The sequence below is a fragment of the Coregonus lavaretus genome, assembly GCF_964263955.1.
Source record: "Coregonus lavaretus genome assembly, chromosome: 21".
NCBI lineage: Eukaryota > Metazoa > Chordata > Actinopteri > Salmoniformes > Salmonidae > Coregonus > Coregonus lavaretus.
In genome coordinates, this window is record NC_140008.1 from 7093294 (window position 1) to 7115768 (window position 22475).

A 22475-nucleotide genomic window follows, 5' to 3' on the forward strand; every position below is an offset into this window, starting at 1 on the left:
GGAGAGGATCACCATCCATCCTCTCTTCTTCAGATTAGGTCATTGCGAAATGGATTCAATTATTGCAGCTTTGGGGATTTGTTGTGTGTGTGTGTACATATCTATTTCTAACCCCCTCTATCTTACTTCCAGATTACAAAGAAATCCCCCAGACTCCACTGGGAAAATGACAATGAGATCGAGCTGGTCAGTATAGTGTATTTAGCTGGCTATACCTCTCTGTGTACATTTGGGGGTGATTTGGTGCTGGGTTGGTATATGTGGGGGTGATTTGGTGCTGGGTTGGTATATGTGGGGGTGATTTGGTGCTGGGTTGGTATATGTGGGGGTGATTTGGTGCTGGGTTGGTACATGTGGGGGTGATTTGGTGCTGGGTTGGTACATGTGGGGGTGATTTGGTGCTGGGTTGGTACATGTGGGGGTGATTTGGTGCTGGGTTGGTACATGTGGAGGCGATTTGGTGCTGGGTTGGTACATGTGGGGGCGATTTGGTGCTGGGTTGGTACATGTGGGGGTGATTTGGTGCTGGGTTGGTCCATGTGGGGGTGATTTGGTGCTGGGTTGGTACATGTGGGGGTGATTTGGTGCTGGGTTGGTACATGTGGGGGTGATTTGGTGCTGTGTTGGTACATGTGGGCCGCGGTTCTTGACACGTCTTCACACACGTAAGAACACACTGTTTGTGTTGATATCCTTCAGTGTTGCCCAGCCTTCAACTCTAGTGGGCTATGTTCTGTATTGGTCATTGGGATGTCTTATGTCTGTGGTCTACTGCAGGGGTCTTCAACTCTTACCCTACGAGGTCCGGAGCCTGCTGGTTTGGTGTTCTAAGTGATCATTTCATTGGAACACCTGGTGTCCCAGGTCTAAATCAGTCCCTGATTAGAGGGGAACAATGAAAAAAACGCTGTGGAACTGTCTTCCAGGTCCAGAGATGAGTTAGAGGGCTCTACGGCTTCACATACAGCACACTACCACTCTCTCTCTCCCCCCCTCTCCTCTCTCTCCCCCCCTCTCCTCTCTCTCCCCCTACCCTCTCTCCCCCACTCCCCTCTCTCTCCCCCTACCCTCTCTCTCCCCCTACCCTCTCTCTCCCCCTACCCCCTCTCCCCTCTCTCTCTCTCTCCCCTCCCCTCTCCCCCCTCTCCCCTCTCTCTCTCTCCCCTCCCCTCTCCCCACTCCTCCCCCCCTCCACTCTCTCTCCCCCCCTCCACTCTCTCTCCCCCTCCCTCTTTGCCTCCGCTCTCCCACCCCTCTTTCCCCTCTCTCTCCCCCTCCTCTCTCCCCTCTTTCCCCCTCCCCTCTCTCTCCCCCTCCCTCTTTTCCTCCCCTCTCCCTCCCCTCTCTCCCCTCTCTCTTTGCCTCCCCTCTCCCCCCTCTCTCCCCCTCCCCGTTCTCTCCCCCTCCCCTCTCTCCCCTCTCTCTCCCCCAGAGAACTTATGTTGTTTATGGAATATTACAGTTTGGGAAAAAAGTATTTGATCCCCTGCTGATTTTGTACGTTTGCCCACTGACAAAGACATGATCAGTCTATAATTTGAATGGTAGGTTTATTTGAACAGTGAGAGACAGAATAACAACAACAAAATCCAGAAAAACGCATGTCAAAAATGTTATAAATTGATTTGCATTTTAATGAGGGAAATAAGTATTTGACCCCTCTGCAAAACATGACTTAGTACTTGGTGGCAAAACCCTTGTTGGCAATCAAATACTTATTTCCCTCATTAAAATGCAAATCAATTTATAACATTTTTGACATGCGTTTTTCTGGATTTCTTTGTTGTTATTCTGTCTCTCACTGTTCAAATAAACCTACCATTAAAATTATAGACTGATCATTTCTTTGTCAGTGGGCAAACGTACAAAATCAGCAGGGGATCAAATACTTTTTTCCCTCACTGTATCACATTGTGCCGTTTGGCATTTGAAACTAACAACGAATCCACCAATTTGAAAATAACTTTCTTACCCAAGACTTACCCAATGCTTGTGAAGCCTCAAATCTCTCTTTGCAATTGGAGAAAGTGAAAATGTTGACCTCAGAAATTAACCTCAGCTCGTCCACACTTTACAGTATGGACCCTGGAAACTAAAGAAATTCCAACGATAGAGAAGAGAGTTGTGTTGAATGTTCTTAGAAGCTGATCCTGTTTTGTGTGTGTGACTGTTTGGTCTGTCCCTGGGATGTGGTAATTATGGCCTGGACAGTAGGAAGAGAGACAGGCACCGGCAGAATAGAGACAGGCACACACTGCCCTGTGATTAGAACTGAAAGGAAGGCTGCTCTCTACTAGCCTTGTCAGTGGCCAGCAGCCTCAGAGAATGGAAGGAAAACCTACTTGAGTGTGTTTTGGCTTGACCACCTCCCTGACCACCCCCATTAGAGATACAGCAGAACACTCTCCTATTAGAACTACAGAACACTCTCCTATTAGAACTACAGAACACTCTCCTATTAGAACTACAGAACACTATATTATTAGAACTACAGAACACTCTCCTATTAGAACTACAGAACACTCTCCTATTAGAACTACAGAACACTCTCCTATTAGAACTACAGAACACTATATTATTAGAACTACAGAACACTCTCCTATTAGAACTACAGAACACTCTCCTATTAGAACTACAGAACACTCTCATATTAGAACTACAGAACACTATATTATTAGAACTACAGAACACTATCCTATTAGAACTACAGAACACTCTCCTATTAGTACTACAGAACACTCTCCTATTAGAACTACAGAACACTCTCCTATTAGAACTACAGAACACTCTCCTATTAGAACTACAGAACACTCTCCTATTAGTACTACAGAACACTCTCCTATTAGAACTACAGAACACTCTCCTATTAGAATTACAGAACACTCTCCTATTAGAACTACAGAACACTCTCCTATTAGAACTACAGAACACTCTCCTATTAGAACTACAGAACACTCTCCTATTAGAACTACAGAACACTCTCCTATTAGAACTACAGAACACTCTCCTATTAGAACTACAGAACACTCTCCTATTAGAACTACAGAACACTCTCCTATTAGAACTACAGAACACTCTCCTATTACAACTACAGAACAAATTCCTGACATTTAATCCTAGTAAAAATTCCCTGTCTTAGGTCAGTTAGGATCACCACTTTATTTTAAGAATGTGAAATGTCAGAATAATAGTAGAGAGAATTATTTATTTCAGCTTTTATTTCTTTCATCACATTCCCAGTGGGTCAGAAGTTTACATAAAATCAATTAGTATTTGGTAGCATTGCCTTTAAATTGTTTAACTTGGGTCAAACGTTTCGGGTAGCCTTCCACAAGCTTCCCACAATAAGTTGGGTGAATTTTGGCCCATTCCTCCTGACAGAGCTGGTGTAACTGAGTCAGGTTTGTAGGCCTCCTTGCTCGCACAGGCTTTTTCAGTTCTGCCCACACATTTTCTATAGGATTGAGGTCAGGGCTTTGTGATGGCCACTCCAATACCTTGACTTTGTTGTCCTTAAGCCATTTTGCCACAACTTTGGAAGTATGCTTGGGGTCATTGTCCATTTGGAAGACCCATTTGCGACCAAGCTTTAACTTCCTGACTGATATCTTGAGATGTTGCTTCAATATATCCACATAATTTTCCTTCCTCATGATGCCATCTATTTGTGAAGTGCACCAGTCCCTCCTGCAGCAAAGCACCCCCACAGCATAATGATGCCACCCCGTGCTTCACGGTTGGGATGGTGTTCTTCGGCTTGCAAGATCCCCCTTTTTCCTCCAAATATAACGATGGTCATTATGGCCAAACAGTTCTATTTTTTTTCATCAGACCAGAGGACAATTCTCCAAAAAGTTTGATCTTTGTCCCCATGTGCAGTTGCAAACCGTAGTCTGGCTTTTTTCTGGCGGTTTTGGAGCAGTGGCTTCTTCCTTGCTGAGCGGCCTTTCAGGTTATGTCGATATAGGACTCGTTTTACTGTGGATATAGATTATTTTGTACCTGTTTCCTCCAGCATCTTCATTAGCCTATCAGAAGCTTCTAAAGCTATGACATCATTTTCTGGAATTTTCCAAGCTGTTTAAAGGCACAGTCAACTTAGTGTATGTAAACTTCTGACCCACTGGAATTGTGATACAGTGAATTATAAGAGAACTAATCATTACTTGTCATGCACAAAGTAGATGTCCTAACCGACATGCCAAAACTATAGTTTGTTAACAAGAAATTTGTGGAGTGTTTGAAAAACAAGTTTTAATGACTCCAACCTAAGTGTATGTAAACTTCCGACTTCAACTGTATATATCAGGTCCTCCCCTTCCACTATATAAGAGTTGTGTGTTGATATCAGTGCTTGTTACTCCAGCAGGACTGCTTCACAGTGGAAGGGGAGGACCTGAAGCACGACTTTGAGAGACTGCAGCTGGCCATGGACATGGTGGGGTTCCTGCCTGCCACACGCAAACAGTAAGTATATTACACACTCAGACACACACACATGTCTGTCTGTCTCTGTCTCTGTCTGTCTCTGTCTGTCTCTCTGTCTCTGTCTGTCTCGCTCTGTCTCTGTCTGTCTCTGTCTGTCTCTGTCTGTCTCTCTGTCTCTGTCTGTCTCTGTCTGTCTCTGTCTGTCTCTCTGTCTCTGTCTGTCTCTCTGTCTCTGTCTCTCTGTCTCTGTCTCTCTTTTCTACACATTCATTTCTAACGCTGTTGTCTATCCTGTCTCTTATGTCAAATTGGACTATCGCCTCTCTGTCTGGTAGGATCTTCTCCCTGCTGTCTGACTCTCTCCTCTCTGTCTGGTAGGATCTTCTCCCTGCTGTCTGACTCTCTCTCCTCTCTGTCTGGTAGGATCTTCTCCCTGCTGTCTGACTCTCTCCTCTCTGTCTGGTAGGATCTTCTCCCTGCTGTCTGACTCTCTCTCCTCTCTGTCTGGTAGGATCTTCTCCCTGCTGTCTGACTCTCTCCTCTCTGTCTGGTAGGATCTTCTCCCTGCTGTCTGACTCTCTCCTCTCTGTCTGGTAGGATTTTCTCCCTGCTGTCTGACTCTCTCCTCTCTGTCTGGTAGGATCTTCTCCCTGCTGTCTGACTCTCTCCTCTCTGTCTGGTAGGATCTTCTCCCTGCTGTCTGACTCTCTCTCCTCTCTGTCTGGTAGGATCTTCTCCCTGCTGTCTGACTCTCTCCTCTCTGTCTGGTAGGATCTTCTCCCTGCTGTCGTGACTCTCTCTCCTCTCTGTCTGGTAGGATCTTCTCCCTGCTGTCTGACTCTCTCTCCTCTCTGTCTGGTAGGATCTTCTCCCTGCTGTCTGACTCTCTCCTCTCTGTCTGGTAGGATCTTCTCCCTGCTGTCTGACTCTCTCCTCTCTGTCTGGAAGGATCTTCTCCCTGCTGTCTGACTCTCTCCTCTCTGTCTGGTAGGATCTTCTCCCTACTGTCTGACTCTCTCCTCTCTGTCTGGTAGGATCTTCTCCCTGCTGTCTGACTCTCTCCTCTCTGTCTGGTAGGATCTTCTCCCTGCTGTCTGACTCTCTCTCCTCTCTGTCTGGTAGGATCTTCTCCCTGCTGTCTGACTCTCTCCTCTCTGTCTGGTAGGATCTTCTCCCTGCTGTCTGACTCTCTCCTCTCTGTCTGGTAGGATCTTCTCCCTGCTGTCTGACTCTCTCCTCTCTGTCTGGTAGGATCTTCTCCCTGCTGTCTGACTCTCTCCTCTCTGTCTGGTAGGATCTTCTCCCTGCTGTCTGACTCTCTCCTCTCTGTCTGGTAGGATCTTCTCCCTGCTGTCTGACTCTCTCTCCTCTCTGTCTGGTAGGATCTTCTCCCTGCTGTCTGACTCTCTCTCCTCTCTGTCTGGTAGGATCTTCTCCCTGCTGTCTGACTCTCTCCTCTCTGTCTGGTAGGATCTTCTCCCTGCTGTCTGACTCTCTCCTCTCTGTCTGGTAGGATCTTCTCCCTGCTGTCTGACTCTCTCCTCTCTGTCTGGTAGGATCTTCTCCCTGCTGTCTGACTCTCTCCTCTCTGTCTGGTAGGATCTTCTCCCTGCTGTCTGACTCTCTCCTCTCTGTCTGGTAGGATCTTCTCCCTGCTGTCTGACTCTCTCCTCTCTGTCTGGTAGGATCTTCTCCCTGCTGTCTGCTATCCTCCACCTGGGCAACATCCGCTACAAGAAGAAGACCTACAGAGACGACTCCATAGACATCTGTAACCCAGAGGTGCTGCCCACCATCTCAGATCTGCTCCAGGTGAACCTCCATGCCTATTGGTCATCCATCTGTTCGTTCATTCATTCATTCATTCATTCATTCATTCATTCATTCATTCATTCATTCATTCATTCATTCATTCATTTGAGAATGTATCAGTCCGTCCATCCATCCATCATCCATCCATCCCCCCAATCCATTGATTCATTCATCCGTCCTGCAATTCATCCATCGCTACACTACTGCAGTTATTAGTTCAAGGACTGTTCTCAGGTCTGCAATAGAGGATTAGTTACGGCTGAAATGACTAAGTAGAGAGGGTGTTAATATATATTTTTCTAAATATGTGTATTCAATTTCCTCAGCACAGGTTTACAGACAGACACAGAGACATGAACACTGTACACATGGACATTCATTCTTGACATTTTGAACTGTTTGGCAAAGGTGAAAGAAGCATTGTATATTAATTTGTAACATATAACGCATGAGCTGCAGTTGGCGTGTTGAATTCTCTCGTGTTTTCATGGCTCTAATGAATGCGAACAGCTAAAAGATTAGTCAGAGTATGTGACTCAGAGTAGCTACAACAGAACTTTGTTAGTCACTCACTGTACGTCCTCCAGTTTGGAGATGGAAATTTGGTCCGAAATGATTTGAATTTGCGTGCAGCGTATGATTTGATAGTTTATCATTTTGCGACATATTTGGCTTCTTGATGATTTTCAACACTGAGATGTTTTTTGGCCTTGACTGCCACAGTGGTGTGCAACACACACGGACATGCACGCATGCATGTGAACGTTTTAATTGAACTATTATATTAATCTGACTATCCACAATAATCACATTATTGTGTGCATACAATTGTATTCTGTAAATACATGGTGGCTGGGCCCAAATGAAACTGCCAAAGCCCTGTCAGCACCAACACAACACAACACACTGAGCCGGTCATATTGGACTAACACGATTAGACAAGGGGCTTGTTCCAATTCTGAGGAACGTAAGTGGGAGACAGAACGTCAAAAGACAGCACTGATGACATTGAAAGTGTGGCAGATGCGTGAACTGGACAGATCAAGAGCAAACTGGTTTCAGAACAGAAGAGGTCCGTAGAATAATGATTTATACTTCGTCTCAACTGATCCAAACCTATCCAGGTGAAGCTGTACGGTTACTGACCTGATTATGGCTCCAGGTGAAGCTGTACGGTTACTGACTTGATTATGGCTCCAGGTGAAGCTGTACGGTTACTGACCTGATTATGGCTCCAGGTGAAGCTGTACGGTTACTGACCTGATTATGGCTCCAGGTGAAGCTGTACGGTTACTGACCTGATTATGGCTCCAGGTGAAGCTGTACGGTTACTGACCTGATTATGGCTCCAGGTGAAGCTGTACGGTTACTGACCTGATTATGGCTCCAGGTGAAGCTGTACGGTTACTGACCTGATTATGGCTCCAGGTGAAGCTGTACGGTTACTGACCTGATTATGGCTCCAGGTGAAGCTGTACGGTTACTGACCTGATTATGGCTCCAGGTGAAGCTGTACGGTTATTGACCTGATTATGGCTCCAGGTGAAGCTGTACGGTTACTGACCTGATTATGGCTCCAGGTGAAGCTGTACGGTTACTGACCTGATTATGGCTCCAGGTGAAGCTGTACGGTTACTGACCTGATTATGGCTCCAGGTGAAGCTGTACGGTTACTGACCTGATTATGGCTCCACAATGTTGGAACCATTCTGGAATGGAGAATGTGACAGGAACATATCTGAGCCTGTACGGTTCGGTATGAAAAGAGCATTGGATGTATTGTAGTCCCAGTACTCTGTCTCACGCTTCCATTGCAGTGCTAACGAACCCACACAAGTGCCTCGTGGGATTGGGCTTGTATTAGACACGCCCACCTCCTCAAACCACAGCTCCTACACCCTGTGCCCTGCTACACCTCCTAAACCACAGTACATCATAACTCTCTCAGCTATGGACTCTAACAACACATCATAACTCTCTCAGCTATGGACTCGTAACAACACATTATAACTCTCAGCTATGGACTCTTAACAACACATTTACATCATTTAGCAGACGCTCTTATCCAGAGCGACTTACAAATTGGTGCATTCAACTTATGATAGCCAGTGGGACAACCACTTCTTTTTTTTCTTCTTTTTTTTATGGGGGGGAGGGGGGCGGGGGGGGGGGTAGAAGGATTACTTTTATACTATTCCAGGTATTCCTTAAAGAGGTAGGGTTTCAAGTGTCTCCGGAAGGTGGTCAGTGACTCTGCTGTCCTGGCGTCGTGGGGAGCTTGTTCCACCATTGGGGTGCCAGAGCAGCGAATAGCTTTGACTGGGCTGAGCGGGAACTGTGCTTCCGTAGAGGTAGGGGGGCTAGCAAGCCAGAGGTGGATGAACGTAGTGCCCTCGTTTGGGTGTAGGGTCTGATCAGAGCCTGAAGGTAAGGAGGTGCCGTTCCCCTCACAGCTCCGTAGGCAAGCACCATGGTCTTGTAGTAGATGCGAGCCTCAACTGGAAGCCAGTGGAGTGTGCGGAGGAGTGGGGTGACATGAGAGAACTTGGGAAGGTCGAACACCAGACGGGCTGCAGCGTTCTGGATAAGTTGTAGGGGTTTAATGGCACAGGTAGGGAGCCCAGCCAACAGCGAGTTGCAGTAATCCAGACGGGAGATGACAAGTGCCTGGATTAGGACCTGTGCCGCTTTCTGTGTAAGGTAGGGTCGTACTCTGCGAATGTTGTAGAGCATGAACCTGCAGGATCGGGTCACCGCTTTGATGTTAGCGGAGAACGACAGGGTGTTGTCCAGGGTCACGCCAAGGTTATTTGCACTCTGGGAGGAGGACATAATGGAGTTGTCAACCGTGATGGCGAGATCATGGAGCGGGCAGTCCTTCCCCGGGAGGAAGAGCAGCTCCGTCTTGCCGAGGTTCAGCTTGAGGTGGTGATCCGACATCCACACTGATATGTCTGCCAGACATGCAGAGATGCGATTCGCCACCTGGTTATCAGAAGGGGGAAAGGAGAAAATGAATTGTGTGTCGTCTGCGTAGCAATGATAGGAGAGACCATGTGAGGATATGACAGAGCCAAGTGACTTGGTGTATAGAGAGAATAGGAGAGGGCCTAGAACTGAGCCCTGTGCTTTAAAGACCCAAAGAGAGCTCCATCAATGCAGTCATTAACTGTTATAGGAGGGGATCAAGGTAACTTTCTACGCTACTTATGCACACAGACATAAAGCCTGCATAACACTGTCATAACCATGACACAACCGCTAGCTCAGGTCAACTTAGTGTAAATATTCTGACCGAAGCCTAATCAACGTCGGCATCATGCTGTTCTCATTTACCTCAGGAGTGAGGGATTGTCACTCTACCCCCGGACTCAAACCACAAGCATTAGCAGGCTACCCTGTTGAGTCACTGACAAAACCAGAGGCGCAACTTTCACTGGGGACGGACGGACGGGGGCATTTCCCCTCCACATTCTGAAATTGCATTTTTGTCCTCCCCAGTTTTATCATTGGAATATGATACAAAACGAGGCAACGGTGTGCTTTAGGACCATGCGGACGCCTCAGAGCGGTCGGGTAGGCTGTTTTGGGATATTTATCTGACTGGATTAAAAAAATATACACTACCGGTCCAAAGTTTTAGAACACCTACTCATTCAAGGGTTTTTCTTTATTTTTACTATTTTCTACATTGTAGAATAATAGTGAAGACATCAAAACTATGAAATAACACATATGGAATCATGTAGTAACCAAAAAAAGTGTTAAACAAATCAAAATATATTTTGAATTTGAGATTCTTCAAATAGCCACCCTTTGCATTGATGACAGCTTTGCGACAAAACAATGACCAAAGTGTGTTGGAAAGCCTGACAACTGTGCCACAGGGTATTATGCAGAAAGGGAACTCGTTTTTTTAAGGGAGTCATTTTGTGCCGCGAGTGAGGACCATGTGACTCATGTGGCCGTGAGACGTGAGATGAGGCACATGCTCGCCATATGCTCAGGGTCAGGGAGAGTAGAGGCACCATCAAGGGAAATACTGGGGTACAGTAGTCACAGTGTCATCAAATCACATTTTTGTCAAACAAGGCAGGGTTTTCTGCCTTTTTAAAGCTAGGATCCGCAGTTTCAACAACTTTGTTTTGCATGGCCCGGTGCCACAGGTTGGTGGGGTTTTCTCTAAAATGAGCAGACTCCGCCCACCCGAGGCACCCGGCCATGAAAAAACGAACTTGACCATTAACAAAGCGGTCAGCCCGCCTCTGTTTTTGTCTGGAGAAATTTAACAACTCTCAAATTCATAGACAGAGCTATGGATGCAAGGACTGACCATCCTAGATATAATAATTATCGTTTTAACCATGCTATACAGTGTGTGTTTACATTTACGTAGTTTACAAACATTGGAGTAAAACAAGCTTATATTTTGGATTCTGATGGGGTACGACAGTTGAACTAAGCTCATTGAGGCATTTATAAGTTACAGTGCATTCGGAAAGTATTCAGACCCCTTGACTTTTTCCACATTTTGTTATGTTACAGCCTTATTCTAAAATTGATTAAATAAATACAAATCCTCATCAGTCTACACACAATGCCCCATAATGACAAAGCAAAAAGGTTTTTTGGTTACTACATGATTCCATATGTGTTATTTCATAGTTTTGATGTCTTCACTATTATTCTACAAGGTAGAAAATAGTGAAAATAAAGAAAAACCCTTAAATGAAAAGGTGTGTCCAAACTTTTGACTGGTACTGTAAGTCCAGAAAATGTATATAGCAACATCTACTTAGTTATTGGTTACTACGCAATTAATTTATAGACCGGAGTGTCACCAACTGAAGATTTTGAGTTATTTACTTGGCTATAGAGATTAGCATTAGCACTAGTATCTACTGTAAAACAATGGGAGGGATAGCTGTTAGCGCTTTCCTAAAAGTTAACTCAAAACCACTAACGTAAGCAGTAAATATCCACCCCCTTCAGAACATAGTATAGTATCAAGGGTTGCAAAATCCTGGGAACTTTCAATACATTCCCAGGTTTTCCAGAAATCCTTGTTGAAGGCTTCTGGATTTCCTGCTTTTTCCCTCCTGATTCCGGGAATCCTCCAACCGGGATTTAGGTAAAACCAGGGAATTTATTGTACGTTCCAGGAATTTTGCAACCCTAATAGTATCATACCATGGGTGAACTGTCAGTCACCAATTCATCATCTTTGCGTTGACTACACTGTGGTGTCACGTGAGCAGCACTTTCCTCAGGGAAAGTGAATTGGCTGTAGTGTTGACTGATGCATGAATGGTAATATGACTGGGTCGGACTTCCTGTTTCCTGTAGGGGCAGGACAGGAAGAGAGAGTGGAGAAGTGTCAGATGGTAGAGTTGACAGACTGGATCCTCTGGCCGGGCCAGTCCCAGTAGGGCTAGGCTAGGTTCAGTGATGTAACTTTGACAGTAACACAGTTCCAGGGTCAGTTTGGGCTCTGTCTGTGTCACAGCCATGGTTACAATGGGAATCAGAAAAGATGACTCCAGACCAGTGCTTCAGGGTACATCTTCCATTAGCTTGATTGAGAAATGTATTAACATAACAGCACAGAATACTTTTAAGCCCTGTTACCAGGCGACAGACATCCAGCACCGACCAATCAGTGAGCAGTAGAATTAGCTCGACACCCAGTTGGGGATTACCAGGAAGTATGAAATTAAATCGGATTAGTTCCCCCCTCAAATGCTGCTGTTTACAATAAAGACCATTATATAGACCATTTTAAAGACCATTATAAAGACCATTATATAGACCATTTTAAAGACCATTATATAGACAATTTTAAAGACCATTATGAAGACCATTATGAAGACCATTATATAGACCATTTTAAAGACCATTTTAAAGACCATTTTAAAGACCATTATATAGACCATTTTAAAGACCATTTTAAAGACCATTATAAAGACCATTTTAATGACCATTTTAATGACCATTGTAAAGACCATTATATAGACCATTATAAAGACCATTATATAGACCATTTTGAAGACCATTTTGAAGACCATTTTGAAGACCATTTTGAAGACCATTATGAAGACCATTATGAAGACCATTATAAAGACCATTTTAAAGACCATTATATAGACCATTATAAAGACCATAAAGGAGGTATCTGACAAAAATAGTAATAACACCCTGCCGCTCCACACACACGTGCACACACACACATATACGGAGCACCCCCTGCCGTGTCCTCAGCTGCAGCTATTAGCCCCAGTACCCATAATCCCAGTGGATGGATGAGTGGTCAGATGCGTGTGCAGTGACATCTGCCTCTCTCAATGGGCTGTCTGCTGGGGCTAAGGCCTGTGTGTGTGTTCTGCTCTGCACAAGAAGCTAACCATGTCAGTGGTCCTCTGTAGCTCAGCTGGTAGAGCACGGCGCTTGTAACGCCAAGGTAGTGGGTTCGATCCCCGGGACCACCCATACACAAAAATGTATGCACACATGACTGTAAGTCGCTTTGGATAAAAGCGTCTGCTAAATGGCATATTATATTATTATTATAGTGTCAGTCAGAAAGGGGAGGGGCTGAGTATTGGCCCACTACCATCTGTTGTTATCTTGATTGACTGACCTGACTGTCCTTGAACTTGTCTTTGAAGGTGAAGGAGGAGATGCTGTTCGAGGCTCTGACCACCAGGAAGACGGTGACGGTGGGAGAGAGGCTGATCGTTCCGTACAAACTGGCAGAGGTGAGCGAGACATTTTCTGCTCTGCTTACAATAACAAACACTCCCACAACAAAATATAATAACACAACTGTACCAGGACCACACAGACGGCTTGGAACCCCATCTATCTGACCCCACAGTGACATCAACACGGCCTCAGAACTTCAGAACTCTCCCAGCTATTTCATCTTGCACAGAGTGGAGGGACTTAATTTATACAGTTGTGTTTAAGTGCTGAGGACTCTCCTTGTTTGCTTGGATTTGCTTTCCTGACGCCAAAACTCAAAAGGCTTTTATAGTCAATGGGGGTGGAGGGTGTACAGTCCAAGATTGTCTATTATATTGACAAGACTGTCAGGTGACCGCTCCAACAATGGAAATACATGTCCTCAAAGATTGAAGGCAGGCGGGAGGAGGCGAGATCAGTTGGGACCATTCTAGCCAATGAGAGGGCAGATACGTGTGTGAACAACAGGCCATAGAGATAGATAGAGGACTCGTCTTTGTATCTTTATAGCGTCTGTGACAGCATGGGCAGTGTCATTGAGGCTATCTCCATTTTAAAGTAGTCAGTTTTCTTCTTCTTCATTGGCTGATTGCTCCCAACTCATAGGAATCCCCACCCAGTTGACAACTTTAAAATGGTGGAAGTCCTCAATGGTAACGTCCATGCTGAAACTGATTATATCCATGATAACAGGCACAACTCCGATATAAAGTAGTTTTTTTTTGTTTGTTTTTTATGAAACGCCACGTGCGTCCACTTATATCAGTGCATTTGTAACAACCTAACCATTACGAAACTTCTATTACATCAAATAAGCCTCACGTAGCAAATTAGCAATTGCTTTTTCGTTGACCAAATTCGACACTCATTGACCTCCATACAAAATTCCTCACTTTGTGGGTTTATTTTCGAGGACAGATTTTGGGCGGAGTAAAACCTCTCGCTTCACCTCTTCCTCTCTGGTACATCCCGTGTGGCTCAGTTGGTCTCAGGAGGATTTGTTTTGGCGCCGCTGCATCAGGGTTGAGGCGTTGGGGGTCTCTTCCTCTGTGACTTCCTTTTTCCTGTGAGGTTTACTAATGTGGCATTTACCCCCACAGCATCACTGTCGCACATTGATGGGGGCCTCTTTAAAATGACCTGAATACGAAAGCACACAACGGTAAACATTTAAACAGAAAACGGAAATGTGCATTTCTCATTGGACAAGTCCTGGATGTCCCTCCCTGTTTCATTCTGTTTTATTTTTATTTTTTGTGCATAATGAACACGGCCCAGGTCTATTTAACTAACATTAGCTATCAACGGTTTCATGAGTTCCTGTTTTCGCTGTCAAATATACTGAAACAAAATCCTGTCTCCCTCAGCCTCTCCATAGACAGCCGTGTAATAGAGACTCAGACAATGGGCTCTATGGTAGTCCAGGGAGAGGGAGAGATTCAGATTTAGAACAGAATCCACACAACAGCACCAAGCATGTTCTCTGTACTACAGTACGATAAGGCTGTGGTTGTTGTTGGCCCGGCAGCCGTGGAGAAAAGGATTAGTGACTGCAGAGGCCCTTCCCTGGTCACCGTAACATCTCAAAATAGGCCTATACAGCCTTCTCTCTCTCTCTTTCCCCCTTACTCAATTCATTTCAAATGGTCTTTATTGGCATGGGAAATATATGTTTACATTACCAAAGCAAGTGAAATAGATAATAAATAAAAGTGAAATAAACATTCAGAAATGAACAGTAAACATTACACTCACAAAATGTTCAAAGGAATAGAGTCATATTATGGCTATGGACAGTGGTGTAACGATGTGTTAATAGACATTTTACATTTTAGTCATTTAGCAGACGCTCTTATCCAGAGCGACTTACAGTTAGTGAGTGCATACATTTTTCATACTTTTTTCATACTGGCCCCCCGTGGGAATCGAACCCACAACCCTGGCGTTGCAAGCGCCATGCTCTACCAACTGAGCTACAGTTACTCTCTCTTTTCTCCCTGGCCGGCTTTCTGCCATTACATTAAACCCTTTTATTGTACAAGGGCCTGTGAAGAAAGGACTTGGCAAGTGTTGCATCTTTTCTGCCCTCCAGGACAAAAGCATCTCCCGGGCAGCTGTCCCGTCACGCTGGGGTTCAGATAGGCTGATTTGGGAGAGGTCCTGTTCCATTGTCTCCTTTTGGCCCCTAAGACTTTATTTTCTTTTTTTTTAAAGACTTGAGTGGTTGTATACCTGTCCGTTTCCAGCTCTCATTACCATTTTATTCTAGTGGCAATTCTGTATTACCAAGCATTAACTTAGTTATTTCACGAGAGAGGTCCTATAAAAGCCTACTGTAGCTATGGCTTGCTGCACGCTAGCTAATGAGAGAGGAAGAGTGTGTTGTTTTAATTAACCCCAGCTCTGCTATGTAGTGTGTGTGTGTGTGTGTGTGTGTGTTTGTGTGTGTGTAGATAAGCTACGCTGACTCGCTGTCGATTTGGCTCCAGATAATCAGATTCCACCACTTACTGTTTCCTGTTTTAAAGTGAGACGTTTGGAGGAACCATGCGTTCATGTGCTTTAGATTAAATGGTGCCAAGCTATAGCACAACTGTTTTTGTCTTTGCAGCTAAACACACAATCAAACACGCACTCTCCTATCAACTGGCATCAAAAACAGGCATCCAATTGGACACAAACGCCTCAAAAACACAGCCAGCCCTGCGGAGAAGAGGCTAGCGAGCCACGTGCAGTGTGGGCTCATGCAGGGTGTTGTTTTACACCTCCCGTGGCTCGCGGAACGTGTTTGGGAGCCATTAGCGAGAAAGACCAAGGCGCTCCCGGCTTCTAATTACCAAACACCAGCCAAGACCTCATTACAGGCTCGACCCCATAAGTTTACTAAACTCTCTCTGATAACTTCCCTCTAATTATTTAGGGTGGTCCTTGCATAAAAACGTTGCTTTTAGCTACTTTTTTTCACTCCATCCATTCCATTTCCTGATTTTTCTAGCTCTGCACTCCCATTGTGGTAAAAATGTAATCGTGTTGTTTCGTGACAGTGGATGTTCGTTCACACGACACATCATCGCAAATGTTCTTATCGTGTTTGAAAATCCCAGGCTAACCTTTTTGAGCAGTTTTGATTGGGAGCGTGTTTTGATTGGGTTGCATAATGCATGTGGACTTACATCACCTTTGGGAGCAGGAAACAGTGAAGCTCATTCCTCTAAAAAATAACGATGAGGTCAATAATGCAGTAGGGAGGAGAAGGCTTTTTAATACGCAGATTTTTGCTCGGTCACAATTCTCTGCTCCCCTGGACCTAGTTGAAATGCACTGTACATATCGTGTGTGCTTAGGGACGCGCAACATTACGGATTGTTTATTAGAAATGTGTTCTATATATAACATATTTTTTCTTCATCGTGAATCTGTGCTCACCTGGGACCTAGTCGAAGCGGTTTAAACACACTTACTGCCTGCAAACACTCTATTGTACATAAGGGGTGTGTTCAGGGGCATGCAAGGTTACAGAAGGTTCATATACAATGTAGTATGTAGGTCTTACAGACAATGTTCTCTGTCATGTAAAGTAGGAAATGGTGTTAGCTCTATAATCTGTTACAGTTACACCACAGACCTACATGTAACGGCCAAAATAAAGGAAAATCCAACAATAGTGTCTTAATAGGGCGTTGGGCCACCATGAGTCAGAACAGCTTCAGTGCACCTTGGCACAGAGTCTACAAGTATCTGGAACTCTATTGGAGGAATGCGACACCGTTCTTCCACGAGAAATTCCATCATTTGGTGTTGTGTTGATGGTGGTGGCAAACGCAGTCTCAGGCTCCGCTCCAGAATCTCCCAGAAGTGTTCAATTGGGTTGAGATCTGGTGACTGAGACGGCCATGGCCTGCCCAGAAAAAGCATGATGGGATGTTAATTGCGTAATTAACTCAGGAACCACACCTGTGTGGAAGCACCTGCGTTCAATATACTTTGTATCCCTCATTTACTCAAGTGTTTCCATTATTTTGGCAGCTACCTGTATGTTATATGTTGGACCTGCCTCTAGTTACAGCACAAACTTACATGTGGGCCAAAACCACCAGGATCAACAGAACATCCTTCCTATAGAGTTCCAGACACTTGTAGAATCTATGCCATGGCACGTTGAAGCTGTTCTGGCTCGTGGTGGCCCACACTAGGGCTGTGGCGGTCAGCCGGTCTCACTGTAATTTACTGTTAATGAACATAAACATGTTTAGTATCTCCTGGCGTACAAGCTGCTGATGCACGCCTTTGCAACATCTACATTTTAAAAAGTCGAATAAATCAATTGAATATGCACCATCACAATAAATCCATTATTTATTTTAGGCAGGTCTAAAGAACATTTTATTTCAGAAGAACAGAATATGAGTTGGCCTATTGTATGTTATCTGGCTATGCTCCACACCGTAGGCTGTAGACAAGATATGCTTATAAGTCCCCTGCCATTATTTTATATTATATGATTTTATAGTCAGAAGAATATAACTGTACTTAGCTGAATAAAATGGAAAGGATATTTTTCCCATTAAGGAAAGTCTCCCGAGTGGCGCAGTGGTCTAAGGCACTGCATCGCAGTGCTAGCTGTGCCACTAGAGATCCTGGTTCGAATCCAGGCTCTGTCGTAGCCGGCCGCGACCGGGAGACCCATGGGGCGGTGCACAAATGGCCCAGCGTCGTCCAGGGTAGGGGAGGGAATGGCCGGCAGGGATGTTTGTAGAGCATGGCGTTTGCAACACCAGGGTTGTGTGTTCGATTCCCACGGGGGGCCAGTATGAAAAAATGTATATATATGTATATATAAAATGTATGCACTCACTAACTGTAATTCGCTCTGGATAAGAGCATCTGCTAAATGACTAAAATGTAAATGTAAGGAGCGAGTGCGCGTATGAAGTGGCTATTTTGAGTGTAAAAGTGATCAGGTCCTATACACTAGATTTAGAGTTATTTGGCAACTTTAGTTGTGAATGATACAAACCTTAGAATCTCTTTAGAAATCAAAGCATATCTGGGCAGCATGATGCGACTATAGAATATTGGTGATTTGATAAAGTTGCAAAAAAAGCTTGCGCTCTGATCCTTGCCTCAGGCTGCACACCCTGTTCTCTCGTCAAGTGATCATATTTTCACCCATCAGACTATTCTCAATTGAATCTTGTCTTTACTAATATGTCAAATGAGTTTAGATTTAGAATGGCCCATTATCAAATGGGTAGGAACAGCGGCAGGGAAAAAGACGTCATCTGTATGTACTGTAATAGTGAATGGAGGCATCGCTCTTTCCTCCCGCCGGTCCATCTTTCAATGACGATGGGTAGGCTACTTTGGTTTTATAGCGGAGCATGTGATTAATATGAGCAGCTGAGAAATACATATAACAACACTTATTTCACTCCACACATCAAGAACTGTTTGAGGAACATGCTCTCACTGCCCCGACCAGGTGATATTCCACCCAAACTCTGTATGCCATGGGCTCTCCAACCCTGTTCCATCAGCTACCCATTACTCTGTATGCCATGGGCTCTCCAACCCTGTTCCTTCAGCTACCCATTACTCTGTATGCCATGGGCTCTCCAACCCTGTTCCATCAGCTACCCAGTACTCTGTATGCCATGGGCTCTCCAACCCTGTTCCTTCAGCTACCCAGTACTCTGTATGCCATGGGCTCTCCAACCCTGTTCCATCAGCTACCCAGTGCTCTGTATGCCGTGGGCTCTCCAACCCTGTTCCTCCAGCTACCCAGTACTCTGTATGCCATGGGCTCTCCAACCCTGTTCCATCAGCTACCCATTACTCTGTATGCCATGGGCTCTCCAACCCTGTTCCTTCAGCTACCCAGTACTCTGTATGCCATGGGCTCTCCAACCCTGTTCCATCAGCTACCCAGTACTCTGTATGCCATGGGCTCTCCAACCCTGTTCCTTCAGCTACCCAGTACTCTGTATGCCATGGGCTCTCCAACCCTGTTCCTTCAGCTACCCAGTACTCTGTATGCCATGGGCTCTCCAACCCTGTTCCTTCAGCTACCCAGTACTCTGTATGCCGTGGGCTCTCCAACCCTGTTCCTTCAGCTACCCAGTGCTCTGTATGCCGTGGGCTCTCCAACCCTGTTCCTTCAGCTACCCATTACTCTGTATGCCATGGGCTCTCCAACCCTGTTCCTTCAGCTACCCAGTACTCTGTATGCCATGGGCTCTCCAACCCTGTTCCTTCAGCTACCCAGTACTCTGTATGCCATGGGCTCTCCAACCCTGTTCCTTCAGCTACCCAGTACTCTGTATGCCATGGGCTCTCCAACCCTGTTCCTTCAGCTACCCAGTGCTTAACTTGGAAAACCAAGTGAAATTTGTTCAGGAACATGGATAGTAACATGTTTTCAAAATTGAAACATATTTAATTAAACTGTTGACAGCCCCTGTGCACGATTGAGAAAGTAATAAAGGAGAGAGGAGAGAGGGGAGGAGATGGAAACGCATGGAGGTGAGATATTATGACGGTAATGTGGGATCCCGAGTGGCGCAGCGGTCTAAGGCGCTGCATCTCAGTGCTTGAGGCGTCACTACAGACCCCCTGGTTCGATTCCAGGCTGTATCACAACCGGCTGTGATTGGGGAGTCCCATAGGGCGGCGCACAATTGGCCCAGCGTCGTCCGGGTTTGGCCGGTGTAGGCCATCATTGTAAATAAGTATTTGTTCTTAACTGACTTGCCTAGTTAAATAAAGGTAAAATAAAAAAGAAATACAAATGTGTCAACCAATTAATTATGGAAATAATAAATAATAGAATCCCTATTACTAGGCTATTCAAAATCGCCCTGCACAATCAATGAACCAACTGCATCGACTAGGGCTATATGTTCTGTCCCAGACTCATGGATAGACATTTTGGCAGCAGAAGTTAACCAGTCCATCCAGTATGCATAATAATACAGTCCACACTCAAGTTGTGCTGTTTTGTTTATAGACCTGTCTAAGGACTTTGATACTGTGGATCCTGGTATTTTGTTGAAGAAACTGTCATCGACAGGCCTTGGCTCTACCACATGTTCTTGGTTTCGTGACTATCTTAGAGACAGAACTCAGGCCATTGTGTTGGATGGAGTTAAGTCAGATTTTCTTGAGGAACATAAAGGTGTTCCACATGGATCAATATTAGGACCTGTTCTTTTTAAGATTGACATAAATGCTATTGGTCAATTTGTGGAAAAATTGTGATCTTCATTTGGATGTGGATGATACTATTATGTATGCAATTGCTCCGACTGCTGATTTAGCTGTGTCAAGGTTAGTCTGATTTTGCAGCTGTTCAGGAAGCCCTGACGAATTTAAAGCTTGTACTTAATACAGGCAAACTAAATACATGCTGTTTTCAAAGTCTCGTAAAAGTATCTCAGTTGGGTTACATCTTCACTCCCTGAATGGTTCTGTAGTTGAACAAGTCCCAGCATACAAATACTTTGGTATTTGGATGGACAATGATCTATCGTTTAAGAAACATACAAATTAGCTTGTTAGGAAGCTTAAATGTAAATAAAGCTTGTTTTTCACTGGCTAGCAGGAAACGAATTGTAGAATCAACTTTTCTACCTGTTCTTGACTATGGTGATACCGTCTACCAAAGTGCAACTGACTCTACTCTAAAATACCTTGATTCTGTTCATCATAGCACCCTTCGATTTATTACATCGGACAGTTTTAATACTCATCACTGCATCCTCTACCTGTTGGCTGGACCTCTTTAAAGACTAGTAGATCACTTCAATACTCTCTGTTGATAAAGCCCTACTCCACAAGCTTCCAACATACTTCACATATTTGTTGAAATGTAGAATTTCAGGTTATAATACAAGGTCACAGGGCTGGTTAACGATGATGTCTCCCTTGGTAACCTCAGAGTTCAGGAGATCTGCTTTTTCATATCAGGCACCTCATGTGTGGAATAGTCTCCAGTTGGCACTTCGTTTGGATGATCCTGTGTCCCTGGGTCAATTTAGGAAATTGGTTATGGATTTTATAGTGATGAATGTGTTTGTTTTATTTGATTATAATGGCTAATATGTATATTGTGTATATTTTGTATATCATTGTGTGTGTGCTGATGTGACTGTTGTTCCCAGGGCACGCTTGTGAATGAGACCTAGGTCTCAATGTGTCTCCCTGGTTAAAGAAAAGTTAAATAAAAAATTAAATAAAAGGCGACTACTCGAATTAGTTTAATTTTGGAGTATAGGCTAGACCAATTATGTAACCAAGGGCATCTTAAATCAGTTTTGTTTCATGTTTTTCTGCCGCGCATAATATGCGGTAGGCTATGTATTGTATAACGACATAATCATACTTTTAATTGTTGTTGTTTTTTCGCACTTGGGCTCATAAGCCTATGCATATGCATCAGCTCTAATATGCATATGGGTGTTTTGAATGAATCGTCACCTTAGAAAGCTGTCCATTTCATTATTAGGCTTTGAAACAACATCTAAAATGACCATGTTTTACACTCAGTTTCAACCTGTTGTTGAACTTCTTTCTTCAAATTGATCAATCACAGTGAGCTGAGTTTTAAAACCATGATACCGTTTTGATGATAAGTGTTTGTGATTTTCGATTGCATTTGCATTGATGTCGGAGTGGTTAGAGGGACAATAGAGCCCTGAGTACCAGGCCATTAGGACCTGATGGTCGTTAGCCAGTTGGGTGCTACCATCGCATGTCCAGAGTGCATAAGAGGAGATTACGGTGACTCAACGGTCACGTGGAATTTTACTGCGGTGACTCATATCTGACCAACCACAGCTCTAACCTGACTCAAACTCCACTCACATCAACCCATATTCAGTCTATGCTAGCTACAGTAGCTACACAAAGCATGCATAAGATTGCCTACTGTTGGAGTAACTTTGTCATTAATGTGTCAGCCACACAGATCATCCAGTTATAGAAGTCTGTTTTGCTTTTCCACCGCCCAGTCCCCTTCCATAACACTCCAAACCGCCCAGTCCCCTTCCATAACACTCCAAACCGCCCAGTCCCCTTCCATAACACTCCAAACCGCCCAGTCCCCTTCCATAACACTCCAAACCGCCCAGTCCCCTTCCATAACACTCCAAACCGCCCAGTCCCCTTCCATAACACTCCAAACCGCCCAGTCCCCTTCCATAACACTCCAAACCGCCCAGTCCCCTTCCATAACACTCCAAACCGCCCAGTCCCCTTCCATAACACTCCAAACCGCCCAGTCCCCTTCCATAACACTCCAAACCGCCCAGTCCCCTTCCATAACACTCCAAACCGCCCAGTCCCCTTCCATAACACTCCAAACCGCCCAGTCCCCTTCCATAACACTCCAAACCGCCCAGTCCCCTTCCATAACACTCCAAACCGCCCAGTCCCCTTCCATAACACTCCAAACCGCCCAGTCCCCTTCCATAACACTCCAAACCGCCCAGTCCCCT

General features: G+C 44.8%; 1 protein-coding gene across 1 annotated transcript in view; it reads left to right on the forward strand.

Annotated features, from left to right (window-relative positions):
* The window catches only part of LOC311148729 (unconventional myosin-IXAa-like), a 206571-nt gene that overhangs the window by 120892 nt on the left and 63204 nt on the right, over positions 1-22475 (forward strand). The window contains exons 6-9 of the mRNA XM_084185703.1: positions 133-186; positions 4367-4467; positions 6114-6240; positions 12906-12995. Coding sequence (XP_084041829.1) covers positions 133-186; positions 4367-4467; positions 6114-6240; positions 12906-12995 — 372 coding nt within the window. The remainder of the gene's footprint in view (positions 1-132; positions 187-4366; positions 4468-6113; positions 6241-12905; positions 12996-22475) is intronic.